The 14050-nt window shown below is 44.1% G+C and overlaps 1 protein-coding gene across 1 annotated transcript in view; it reads right to left on the reverse strand.

Moving 5' to 3' along the window:
- Positions 1-14050, reverse strand: part of SOBP (sine oculis binding protein homolog (Drosophila)) — a 172621-nt gene that overhangs the window by 11833 nt on the left and 146738 nt on the right. The window contains 1 exon segment of the mRNA XM_011952843.1: positions 13654-14023. Within this exon segment, the coding sequence (XP_011808233.1) occupies positions 13657-14023 (367 nt within the window). The 3' untranslated portion in view covers positions 13654-13656.

Below are 14050 nucleotides of genomic sequence, written 5' to 3' on the forward strand. Positions count from 1 at the left end.
CCCAAGCTAGGAGTCAAATTTTATTGCACACCTAATTTATGCCAAATACAGCACCAGGCATTTTTATATACTTATTTCACTTGGAAGCAAACAGCAATGCTACTGAAATATTTATTACTATCCCCATTTTACAGATGAAGAACTTTGCCAGGAAGGGTTGCTAGAAATAAGAAAAGGTGGATGTAAGTCCAGCTTCTAGAACCCCAAAGTCCAGTCTCCCCCTCCCACTGGGAGTGCTGACCCCTAGTCTATGTTCCATCTCCCCCCTTCTTTGCCCTGACAGTAGGGTGGAGGGGGGCAGTGTCACAATGTCAGAGCTGTATGGTGCCTTAGAGACATACATGGCCTAACACCCTGCCTTTGCAAACAAGAACTCTGAAAAGTTATTTCGTAAGGAAAAAAAAAGCACATTTTCATCAAGTCTCATCCAACACACGAACTAGCTGATGTAAGTTCATGGAACTAAGCAGGCTCCTGGCCCACAGCTCTGCTCCCCTCTCCCCACTGTGACTACAGAAGCAGGTGTCACTGTGTCCCTGTTAAAGTGGGAGATGCTATGTCCTAGATGAATGCAGAGACTCAGACTCATTCAAGAGGTCAGTGGAAAGGCCAGGGTCCTTGTCCTGTTCTGATTTCTACCACACTGACTCTCAAGACTGCGGCCTTCCAAAAATTATGCCTGTGACAAAAAACCCAGATGTTTACTGTGTTAAGATTACGTGTGTTAGTTCTCTATGTTATATGAACAGAGGCATTCTAGGTGAAAGAGACAGAATACAGAGATAAAAGCAGCTTCATGTGGCAAGTAGCTTTGACCTGTGGGTCAACAGCAGATTTTAGGATTTAGATGAGGTCTGGGAAAGCAGTCTTCTCCACACTTGATTCATTCTTTACGACCAGCCTATTAGCAGAGAGAGGGAGGGAGAAAGCTTCATCTTAGTAGAAATGTCATTGCAAAACGTAAGTGCTAGAATACTGATTCTCCCCCAACAGCAAAAGTGATGGAGAGTGTGGTTAATAACTGCTTTTCCGCAACCCTTTAACCCCTCAACCCTAGATGTTCAGGCACAACCTATTTTCTCTCTGGAATTGGCTTCCTGATGTGAGGAAGCCATGCCGTGGGTGGCAAAAATATGACTCTGGTGCTTGGCACAAGGCATGTAACTGAAGCAGCTGCGGTCGGATCCCATGTCCCACCGAGAGGAAAGGCAGATGAGGACTCAGGTTCTAATCCTGGCTGCGCCACCCTGTGACCTTGGGCACTCACTCACTTTGTTGCAGTCTCGACTTGTAAAAGTGGAACCAGAGATTTTATGAGAATTTCTGGAATGGTTTCCCTAACCTCTGAGGTTGACAACGTGGAAGTGTTTCATTATTTTCCATTACACATTCAAGGGAAGAAGTTCTGGGCTGCAGAAATTACAAAAAATGACAATTTTTGTAATAAGCATCTACTATGAGCCAGGTAGCTCCCGGACATTTTAACTTGTTATTTACATTGGAGCTGATAACTGCACGAAGTAGGAGTTATTATCTTCATTTTTTATACATAAGCCATGGACAGTGGTTTTTCATGGAAACTCTGGAACCAGGCTGCCAGTCATATCTCAGCAATCCTATTTACTGGCCACATGACTCTGGGTGGCATACTTAACCTCTCCAGGTCTCAGTCTCTCCATCTGCAAAATGGGCTTAATAATGCTAAGTCTCATGCATTGTTGGTAGGTAGCATTTAAAACACTGCCTACATGTAGAAAGTGCTCAATAAATATTAGCTATTATAATTATTTAATGAGAAAATGCAGGCCCAGAGAGGTTATAAAACTTGTCCAAATCCTCACAGCTGGTAAGTGACACAGCCAGTTTTCAAACCCAGGCAGGTCTCACGCCAGTCCCAAGCTCTTTCCTTAGGCAATGAAACCTTTCTAACAGGATGGCAACTGCCATTTTAGGGCATCTGTGATGAGCCACCCTTTATACATTTCCTTACCTCTTACAGCAATCTTAGTACTCATGACATAGAGACTGAGGCTCAGAGAGGTGAAGTCCCTTTCTCCCTCACCTGGTAAGTGTCTCTGCTGGGATATAAACCCAAACTGACCCAACTCCAGAGCAGATGCTCTTTTCCACTAAATCACACTGCCACCTTCCTTTACCACCAGGAGCCCACTGGCACCACATGTGGAAGCTTCTGAAGGTTTACAGCCTGGGAAGTCAAAAAAGAGAAAAGGACATCTCCAAAAGGTTATCAAACTTTCTTAAAAGTAGCTGCAGGCCATGGGAGGATCTGATTCTGATTCTGAGAAAATCTCCAGAGGTGTCTAAGGAATATAGAACAAGCCTCCTGAGCCTTTCTACTGCCCTTCAGTCCAAGGACAGACAGTCTAGGCATCGCTGTGCAATCTCCACATTCCACATCCGTGAAGTCCGCTGTTCCAAGAGCCAGGGCCTGCCTGTGCACGCATGAAACAGCAGCCCACATCTGCCCTTCCCCGCTGGCTTAAGGCTCAGAGCTGCTGGTTGGTCAGAAGGGTGGGGCCTCTGTTTCCATGGCCATCTGGAGCCCAGCCAGCATCGTCTTTCTTTAGACCCTGGAATCGTCTGTTGATTGTGAGATTTCCTTCCACTGGGCACTGTGACATTTCCTTAGGCCCACTCAGCACAAAGAAAGTTCTTCTCACTGTCCAGAGACAATGGCTTTCCAAACTTAACCCATAGATCTGGCAGCACATGTCCCTCACACTCCAGCGATGACGTTCTGCAATGTTTAGAATCAACTGTTGGCAATTAGCCTGCCATCAGAATGCAACCATCAGCTTTAGCAATGCCAGTCTTTCAGACTATGAACAGCTGCTCAAGTAATTTTCCTCAAACACAGATTTCATCTTGTCATTCTTGTGCTTGAGGCCACAGTGACGTTGCCCAATGTATTGAGAATAAATTCCCCAACCTCCTGTTCTACCACCTTCCCACTCTCCTCCAGCCTCATGCTTCTCACTCTCTGTGGTCAAGTCCTTTGTTCCAGCCAAGTGAACCGGAAGGTCATCCCTAACACAGCTTGCTCTTTTCTGTATCTGTGCCCTTTAACATGCTACTTCACCCCTCATTCCTCCACCCCTGATCACCAGCCCACATCCCTCTTCAGGTTCAGAACTCAGAATTCATCGACCTGAAGGCACTCCATCAAGGCAACTTCATTAGCTGTTCCTCTACGGAGACGCTTTCATTCACATGATCACTGAATACTTGTGTGCTCATTCCTCCTGCCCCTGTGCAGGCACTTGGTTACAACAATGAGTGAACTAGACACGTCCCTGCTCTTGCTGAAGTCTACTGTCTGCAGTGTCAAATCAGTTTGCAGGTTCTGCATGTTGCTTGTAAAAGTGACCTTGGTTATCTTTTTTTTTTTTTTGTCTCTCAGTAGGTTATTAGTTCTTCAAATCAAGTCAAAGACTCCTGCCACACATCCTCCCCCACTTTTTTTTCTTTTCTCTCTTTCCCTCTCTCTCTCTCCTTTTAATAACACAGACCTGAGCAAAGTCAGCAATAGATACTGTTAGTGCAAAATGGATATGTTTTACTCTCTAGGGAAATAAATGAAGACTATCTCTGAACTATGACTCAGCAAAAGGGGACTGCTTTCCTCTGTTTGGATATGATGAGGAGTTATTAAGTTTCGCAGATTGTAATATATGAATTAAGTATAAATTTAGGATTTATAAAATCCAAAATAGGATTTTAAACGTTATTATTGCTATGCATAGGCCACGCACACACACCCAGAGCTAAGACAAAGGACAAGTTGATCACCTGATCAGACAGTGAGAAGCGCTGTCAAAATCAGGATTCGAACCCTAAACCAGTGGCCCTCATCTTCATTTGCAAGGTTATAATGTTTTTCCACCAAAAATTTTTCATAGTCTTTCAATCAATATTTAAGGTTCATGTTGCCTAAACCTTGGGGGATCATGAAAATAGCCGCTAAGTCCCATGTTTATGATGCCATCTTATTTAATGGGAGGATTGAAGAGACCTGCATGTATTTTTGGTTTGGCAAATCTTAGAACTATTTTTTCAACATTTGGGTTTGGATAAAACCAAAACTTATTTTGCCAAGCACTTTGGCCTTAATTTTTAAACCCATGTGTATTTTAAAAGAAATTTGATCTATATGTTTCTGACTCATTTACACTTAACTCATGAGAATGCTGTTTGGTAAGAGCTATTAGATGTCCAAGCAAGTTTATGAGCCTTTTAAAGCCTTCTTTCCCCCGTTCTTACCAGAAAGTTGTATTTTGCCAGCCATAAAAGAGTGTGAGCCCCAGGGGCCTGTGATCACTTTGAAATTTATAACCTCCAAAGCTTAAATGGATTCTGTGTTTGGAAAAAGGGTTTCCCCCTCCTCTTTTTCATATTAAGTGCACAAACAGGCTACCTATGATAAAGACAGGATCCTATGTCTTAACTTCCAAGATGGCTGAAGGTAAATAGTAAAGAATTCGATCCAACCACCAATAAATTGTCCCTAAGACATTTCAGAGGAACAATGAGCTGACCTCATTGTTCATGACACTTTGAGTTCATGTGGACACAGATTGAGATCCAATGCTCTAATGGGAAGTTTTTTGTTTGTTTTTTTGTTTTGAGATGGAGTCTCACTGTGTTGCCCAGGCTGGAGTGCAGTGGCACGAATTCGGCTCACTGCAACCTCTGCCTCCCAGGTTCAAGCTGTTCTCATGCCTCAGCCTCTCGAGTAGCTGGGACTACAGCTACACCCATCATGTCCAGCTAATTTTTGTATTTTTAGTAAAGACAGGGTTTCCCCACATTGGCCAGGCTGGTCTCGAACTCCTGACCTAAGTTTGATCCACCCGCCTTGGCCTCTCAAAGTGCTGGGATTACAGGAGTGAACCACCACGCTCATGCGTGGGACTCAATACAGTTCAAGTTAGAACACTTCAACTTTTGAGTGCTGGGGAATTTCTTTGTTTTAAATCACAGACAACCAATCTTGTTTATGACCTTTTAATACATTTTAAAAATAATAAATAAGCTGATTCTACTAAAAATGACATTTGAATTAAAACCAGAAAAGCAAGAAGAATGTGAACGCATGCTGCAGCGACTTCATCTTGTATCTTCTATAATGATGCTCAGATACCACTCAATTATAGTATTCTAGTGGGAGAAAGCTTTTGGGTAAAGTACTTAAAAGTTGCTTATAAAGGCCGGGCACGGTGGCTCATACCTGTAATCCCAGCACTTTGGGAGGCCTAGATGGGCGGATCATGAGGTCAGGAGATGGAGACCATCCTGGCCAACATGGTGAAAAACCACCTCTACTAAAAATACAAAAAAATTAGCTGGATGTGGTGGCGCATGCCTGTAGTCCCAGTTACTTGGGAGGCTGAGGCAGGAGAATCGCTTGAACCCAGGAGGCAGAGGTCGCAGTCAGCCAAGATCACGCCACTGCACTCCAGCCTGGCAACAGAGTGAAACTCCGTCTCAAAAAAAAAAAAGCTTATAAATATTTAAAGTATAAGCATCTAACACATTATAATGACAAAGTTTTACATTTAACCACATGTGCTCCAAATATCTTGAAATTACTCTAAATATGGGTTTAAAATATCAAAAGGGCTTGTTGATGGGATGCAGAACTTTGCAGAGAAACTTAAACCTGATCATTCTTGCTCCCACAACACCCAATCTGCACAATTTTTAAAGTGTGCGTGTGTAGATTTCTTTAGAAAAAGATCATGTTACAGTCTGAATTTCTAAAACAAGAGTTGAAGGATGAAATATAGGGTTTCCCCTTCTCTCACCAAATGCCGTTTAGCCACTTTGCTTCTAGATAATTTGTTATTGTAGGTTGGTTCAAATTTAAGACAGTAACATTTTAGAAACACTTGCAGAACTAAGCCAGCTGCAAGGAGGATATCATTACAAATTGAGACACATGTTGTATGGGAATACCATTCATTTTCAATACCAAAAACACGTCTGGGGAAATAAGCCATGCAAATGAGGGAAAGATCTACTTTTTAGTTGAATTTTTTTTCTTTTTGGGATGTTAGGTCAATGTTCCATATCAAATGAATCCATGAAACATTTCTCTCTTTTGTTCTTTAAATACTATCAGTTGCATTCTTACTTCCCTTTCTACCCAAAACAAAACACAGCTTACTATACCAAAGACAGACAACAAACCAGAGGTTCAGAGGGGAAAATGACGAGACAACTAGTGCTGGTGCAGCCAAATATCTGGATGGGAATGAGGCTGGGAACACTGGAAGCTTTGATTTGCCCCAGCCCTGACCCCTTGGCTACCTGGAAAGCCAGGTCTGCTCTGCCCCCATCTCTCTACTCAGGGCTGTACATCTGGGCAACATAGTACAATTGCACAAGCATTTTTTGCTTATGATCATAATTCAGTCCAAGGAGTGGCAGAGTTAGGTAACTTGACTGTTTTCCAATTTAAAACTATGTAGTACACTCGAGACTATTTTAAAGCATTAGAGAATAATTTCAAGTTTTTGTTATTGTCATTTGCTTTTGCTCCAGTCATTTTCACTAGAATCTTTTCGATGACCCTTGAAATAAGTTTCGCGCATGTGTGTGTACTTCCCCTCCTTGTTGATGGTCTCATGTTCCCAATCCTGATCCCACCCTATTTTTTTTTTTCTGTGCTGTGGAAATCCACAAATCTGGAGAAGAGCTCTCTGCAGTTAGTATTTAGAGCTGGTGTCTGAAATGGCATTTACCCCATTTCCTTGAGAATGGGACCCTATTAAACGATGCCAGTGCTAAACTGTTTATTTTCTACAGCTAATTTATTTCTTTCTCCGAATGAATTTCGTTTATGCCCTTTGAGGCACTAAGAAAAAGTTACACATGCAGAATGTATTGACTTAACATCCATCCACACAGAAAGTGCCATGTACTTAAAACGACAACTGAAGGATACAAAATAAGTTGTGCAGGACATGGTGAAAGAAAACAGCATGGCCACCCCCGTCCCTTTGGCATGATATCTTAGACAGGAAAGTCTGGAAATGGCGGGGCGTTCGGGTGGGGGTAAGTGTTCCACAACATGAGGTAAGTGTTCCACGGTGCAGTGTATTTTGGTCCTCAGACATCTCTGCCCCTCTGCAGCACTTGTCTGCATGAAGGTAGGTGTAAATGATTGAACAAGGTGCACAGGCAGCAGCTTAGGCAGGTGAGGGAGTGACTCACTGGAAACCAGTCAGGGAGCTGATTTCCAGTGCCCTCCTGGGCACAGCTGGTTAATAGCTGGCCGAACGCATCTCTCTTTCTAAGTGCAGTCTCTCCAAGTAAAGAGGCAAACTGGGGAGCTAGGGAGCATGGGCAGCACTCCCAGACACTGCCACATCAATGCCCTGGTGTTCACCGACCTGTCCACCTCTCTGACTCTGGCCATTTTGCTTTCTTGGCCTCAGTGGCAGGGTAGAAGATCTTTCCACAGAAGAACAGTGTCTCCCTATAACATATAAATTTTGAAAGTCCAAGTGCTGGGGAAGTATCTAGCTTATTTCTTTTCTTGCTTCTCTTTTCTTCTTTCATCACAGGCCCTTGTGGGAAATGGTAACTTGAAGAAAAGTCTATAACCCCTTGCACTAACGGAATGTGTCACTAAGGCAATCTTACTGAGGCAAGTGCTACATGATGTAGCTCCAACTTTGATTCTGCAATATGAGGTCCACAGCAGAAATTGCCAAACAATGTATTCTAAGTTTTAAGAGAAACTTTCCATTAATTCGGCTTCCTCAGAGAAACAAGAAAAATTTCAACTCAGATACTGCTCCATAATAAGGTAAGATAATCCTTCAGAGATATAGAGCATACTTTTTCTGGAGCCAAAATCTATGGACCTCTTCTTCCATGAAAATGCCTCTGTGCATAGGCACACAAAACTTTCCATGAAATTTCAGGGAGAGTTGCTGAAGGCCATCCATGGACGAGTCCAGGGGGCCAGGAGACCAGCTTTAGGGAGCTGCCATATGGATCTGGAGACAGAGCCAGGACCATTGCTGCACTAGCACGATCCTGAGTGGGTGCCTCCTCAAAGTCTCTGCCCTAAGCACTTCCTTTGCTTCACTCTAGTCCCAGTCCTGCTGAAGATGGAAGGTTATGGGTATGTCTGAAAGTAATAAATAGCCAGTCACAGATGACATCTCATATTCCATCATAACCTGATTGACATCGTATCTAAAAGTTGGATGCCGGTACATTAAAACCTTCCCTCCAAGTCCCTGGTTATAAGGGTTAACATGGTCCCAGCAGCATTGAATGGAACATGTCTAAGGCCAATCTTGACACCATTTATTTCAGAAAACTTTCCTCTACAAGTCTGAAATGATCACAGGAAGCACACTCCCAGATCCTCCCCACTCACATGTGTCCATGGCACAGACCTGGTGTCTTCTTTCTGGCTCTTTGAAGTACCTCTATCTAGAACTATATGTGCCAACTGCATCCTAACAGACAAGCTAACCCTTAACTTAGGGATTGTCACCAATTAACATTCCCAATAGTCAAGTCCTGGACCATTAGACAGTGCAAGTCTGACACAGAATCTGAGCACATCCCATTCATACTGATTTCCTCTTGTCACTCTCAATTTTCCTTCTTTTCCTTGTTTTAAAAGTAGGCACCTATAGTATTGTTTTGAATGTATGGACTGACTTCCCAACATCCTCCCAGATAGCCTCCTCTCTTGAACTTCTCAGTTTGAGAAACTAAATTGGCAAAAAAGTTCCTTGTGACCTCCACCCTTTTGGCTTCCCCAATGAAGCGAACTCCTTGCCTTGGAACAGTTGTTTTAGGACTGTGGCTCCATGACCAGACTAATAACTAAACTCCAAAAGCCAAACTACAGGTGCCTCCTCCAGCTTTCCCTGAGAAAATAAGAAGTCAAGTCTCCCCTGCTGAGCCTGCAGTAGTATCAGGAAATTGGGACGAGGAAAAAGGGTCTCATATTTTCTTTCTGGTTTTTGAAACTTAGAAATTTGGGAGCCACAAAGGTGGAAAGCTGTATGGACCTGTTGCTCCTTGAGAATGGAAAAAGTGATGATGAAAGGGTTACTCCTCGTACACATTTTTTCCATTGATTATTTTACTTAAAGAGTCTATGTCATTTCCCTGGAAAACTGAGGAGGGGGAATATTTTCTTTTGAATATCTTCAAACATTTGCAAATGGTTACTCTGAACTCCCCAATGTACCATAAACAAGTGTAAACTGTAGAAATTCAGAAAATGTACAAATACAAACAGCTATCCCTCAAGCTCCCAGGCAAACACAAAGAAGGGAGTATTCCATTTATAAATGGAATTCTTTGTGGATAGAATAGTTTGGAAAATGTTTGTACATTGCTTTCCTTATTATTTGGGGGGATATTTTTTCCAGCTTACAGAAGCTACAGAACTGGCATTTGGAGTCTCAAAAGTTGAAGATTAAAGGAAGTTTACAACCTTTTAAAATCTTCAACTAAACTTAATTAGTTCTGCATCTGGGGAAAACAGCTGCCCACCAAAATAATTTGTAATCATATCAACACACAAGAATGCATAAAGGCAGGTAACCAGGAAAAGAATAATTTCCAAATGGGGAAAAAACCCTGTAATTTACAAAGAACTAGCAAATAAGACTTCCTTGAAGACAACTGTAGCTGCCTGGGTTGCTAATTTCTAGATACTTTGGTCTGCTTTTGATCTATTTTAAATGATTTTTTAAAACAGTACTACAGACCGAGCGCAGCAGCTCACACCTGTAATCCCAGCACTTTGGGAGACCAAGGTGGGCAGGTCACTTGAGGTCAGGAGTTTGAGACCAGCCTAGCCAACATAGTGAAACCCATCTCTACCAAAAATATAAAAAATCAGCTGGGCATGGTGGCACATGCCTGTAATCCCAGCTACTCAGGAGGCTGAGGCAGGAGAATTGCTTCAACCCAGGAGGCAGAGGTTGCAGTGAGCCTAGATCACACCACTGCACTCCAGCCTGGGCAACAGAGCAAGACTCCGTCTCAAAAAATAATAAATTAAATAAAATAAAAATAATAAAATAGTACTACCATATGAAAAAGGCAGACATAGGGAGAAGAACGAAGATGCTGACCGAAGTTGACAGATTATCCCATATAATATATAATGAATATATACGAGAAATAATATATAATGAATCACCAACAAGCACATGGAGAAATCACTCACCTGCACCTCACCCACCATATCTCAGCCTGAGTTTCACTTTTGGTTTGTAATGCTTTCCACTTCAGCTTTTAACTTGTCACCAGTGTTCAGCATCAGGGCACAAAAGTCATACAGTCCTTTATTTAGTGGATACATTTCCAGTTTCCCCAACCATATGAATGGTCTGGGTTTCTGAAGGCATAGAAGAAAAACAGCACCACATGTGCACAAAAAAACAGGAAGGGGCCGGGTGTGGTGGCTCACGCCTGTAATCCCAGCACTTTGGGAGGCCAAGGTGGGTGGATCACTTGAGGTCAGGATTTGGAGACCAACCTGGCAACATGGCGAAACCCCATCTCTAATAAAAATACAAAGGTTAGCTGGGCATCATGGTGCGTGGCTACAGTCCCGGCTACTCAGGAGGCTGAGGCAGGAGAATCACTTGAACTTGGGCAGCAGAGGTTGCAGTGAGCCAAGGTCGCGCCACTGCACTCCAGCCTGGGCAACAGAGTGAGACTCTGTCTCAAAAAATAATAAATAAATAAACTAGGAAGGGCCAGCAAATGTGAGTAAGTTATGGTAGGTTGAGACTGTGCTGTGAGGTGACACGGAACTTCCGAGGGCAAGAGGAAATGTGATTTAGTGGAGAAGAGGTGGTTTTTCTTCCATCTTAAATCACTTGCCTTGTCACCCTTTCATAGCTGACAAAGCCTGAGTATTTCTGATTTTAAAGAAAAGCTGTAATTTCTTGGGGGACCCATCAGTGAAAGAACTCTTCAGTCTCAAGAGGTAGTGGGCAATTTCATCACTACATCTTCTGAAATTGGCTGGAGCCAGGTTAATATTTTTAATGCTTCTGGTCCACATACAAGACTGATTCTTTATTCAGAAACATATATCATCCAAATAGCCATTGTATATTTTATGTTTTTATGTTCTTTTGGTCTTATGCTACTCATACGTTAGTGTCACTATTCTTGACCTGGTCCCTTCTCACTCCAGTGATGGTATAATAGTAAAATCTCTCACCCTGCCATTCTTCTTTCAGCCTCACCTGAATGAGTGATATTAGAATGTGTTTAAACTGACAATTCCCAGTGCTTTCTGACTTTCTGAAGGCCGTCACTTTTTTTGTCACACACCTTCCCATTACTCACAGCTTTGTCAACCAGATTAAATTACTCTCGTGAAGAAATCAGGGGCATTTTCAATTGAGGTGACTGTGAGAAGGCTGAGGCCATCTGTCTTCAGGCAGCAGAACTTGTAGATGTAAAATCAAGAAGGAATGGTGAACTCATTTTTCGTATTCTTCCTCTACTGGCAAAGCCATCAGAGGAAAAGGAAACCTCAAACGATGGTGGCTGAGAAACCTTTCTTCCACAACCAAAAGTCTCCTTGCTCTGGTCTGTGCTTCCCAAGCAATCTCCTGGCTATGCTAGAGGCCCAACTTAGAAACCATGGACTGGACACACCACAGCAAGTGCTGTGCTCCACGTTTGTATTTCCCACTGTGGAGTAATGGGTTGACAATGTAGGCTTGTTGGTGCTGCAGAAACAAGAATTCAACTGTTTGAACACTTAGAGAAGTTAGGAGGTAGACTCGGTTTTTGTTTGTTTTTTTAAGAAACTTTCCCCTACGACACCTGAGTGTTATTTTACCCACTGAGGTGGGTAAAACAATTTTAGTATGTAGAGTAATAAAGAAACTAATTAGGCCGGGCGCGGTGGCTCAAGCCTGTAATCCCTGCACTTTGGGAGGCCAAGACGGGTGGATCACGAGGTCAGCAGATCGAGACCATCCTGGCTAACACGGTGAAACCCCGTCTCTACTAAAAAATACAAAAAACTAGCCGGGCGAGGTGGCGGGCGCCTATAGTCCCAGCTACTCGGGAGGCTGAGGCAGGAGAATGGCGTAAACCCGGGAGGCGGAGCTTGCAGTGAGCTGGAGTCAGACAGCCTGGATTTGAATCTCAACTCTGCTAATTTGGTCAAATCTTGGGCAAGTTACTTTAATGTCTCTGTCTTGGTTTCCTCATCAATAAAATGAAGACAATAATTGTCCTATGGATCCAGATCCAAATAAATACTACTGAAAAACACTTAGAAGACAGCCAGCCTGCATACAAATGTGAGCAATTATTCATCTTATGAGATCCACTCTCCTGGCCCCGCTTCCTTCCTCCTGGAGTTTGCACTCCCACCAGATGGGGGCACGCCACCATATTTGCCTTTGTATCTCCCCAGTCCCTGGCAGGAGCAGTATACAAGTTAGGTGCTTGATAAATGCTCATCTCTCCTCTTCCTCTCCATAAGAAGTTGATAAACTCAACTGAATTTTGGCCTGTTTGATACCCACTTGGATAGAGGGGAGAGCTTGGGCTGTGTCCAACAGGCCTGAGTTGAATACTGCTTCCCCATGTACCAGCTCTGCTTTGGGCACAGTCTCTAAGCTTCATCTACCTCCTTGGTGAGATACAGATGATGCCTACTCCACCAGGATTGGCAGGAGTAGCAAATGAGGCCACCTCTGCCTGTCACAGGCACATGTTAGTTCCCCTTTCCAATGCTGAACATTTTAACTCACTCTCAGCAGCTCACTTGGCATTAAGCAGGAGTCTATGAGGTCAGAGATGTGCAGCGTCACTCACTTTAGCAATGCCACCCTCTTCCCTATCGAAGCCTCCCATTACCTACAAAGGTGAGCAACTCATCAGCTGAGCCGCTGGGCCCCAAAAGGGGGAGAGAGCAAAGCTGGTCAGTGACGCTTGAGGCGTCAATGCTGCTTGGTGCCAAACTGCAGGAAGGAGACCCCATGAACAGGAAAGACACCCTGCCAGGCAAATAGGACTTAGTAGCCTGGGTTCAGCTGACATATGCATGTAAGAGTTAGGTTGCATCCTCACTTTACAAATGGAATCCCGTCCTTATCAAGAAAAGCTGGTGACATTCTGCCACTGAGCCAACCAACTCTATTTAGGAGGTGGCCCAGCTCATGGATTTACTAGACATTTCACTACTGCCCTGCAACCTCATGATCGCACATTTAGGTGTCCCAAGTTAATCTCTTCTTCCTCTCCCTATCCTTCTCTTCTCCAACAGGGTGATTTACGGAGATGAGCATGATAATAAACGTGTAATTAAAGAGAGAGAGTATTTCATGACAGGTTCGAGACTGAGCTCTCCCCTCAAGTAAGTGACCTGGGGCTTGGCACTCACACGCTGTGACTCAGTTTCCTCGGCTGTAAAATGGGAACGATGCTACTGAACAACTCAGCATCAGAGCTGCTGGCTCAGAATGTTGATAGCGTGACCATACCGGGTGCAATATAAAACACACACGGTAAAATCATGACTATTATTACAACTCTCGCCTCTGCCTTGTCAGAAGTAAGGAGAGGTGCACTGGCTGGTGCGGAGGAGCGCCCGGCGGACATACAAACCTTTTACTTATTCTGATTTCTAATTCGGAGGCACCTCCTTTTGAGCGGCGGCTCCAGGTCCTCAGGCCCGGCGCTGAGCATGGGCGAGGAAATGATGCACGGCGCCATAGCAGCCTTCTCCGCGGGTTTTGGCACAGGCTGGATCACGCAGCCGGTCTTGGGCAGCATCCGCAGAGCATAGGCATGGTCCTCGTCCGCGGGGTTATTAAGGTTCGGGTCTGACTTGTCGCCCCCCGCCAGGGCCTCCTCGCCCATCAGCTTTTTGGCCGCCTCCCCGTCCAGGTGGCAGTTGGAAGCACAGTTGTTCTCCTTGACCGACTCTAGCTCGCTCACCACAGGCTCCTCAGGCGACAGCAGCTTCTTGGGGGGCGCGGGCGGCGGTGGCGGTGGCGGCTGC

This window comes from Colobus angolensis, unplaced genomic scaffold, assembly GCF_000951035.1.
Source record: "Colobus angolensis palliatus isolate OR3802 unplaced genomic scaffold, Cang.pa_1.0 Scaffold35, whole genome shotgun sequence".
In the NCBI taxonomy this organism is placed as follows: domain Eukaryota; kingdom Metazoa; phylum Chordata; class Mammalia; order Primates; family Cercopithecidae; genus Colobus; species Colobus angolensis.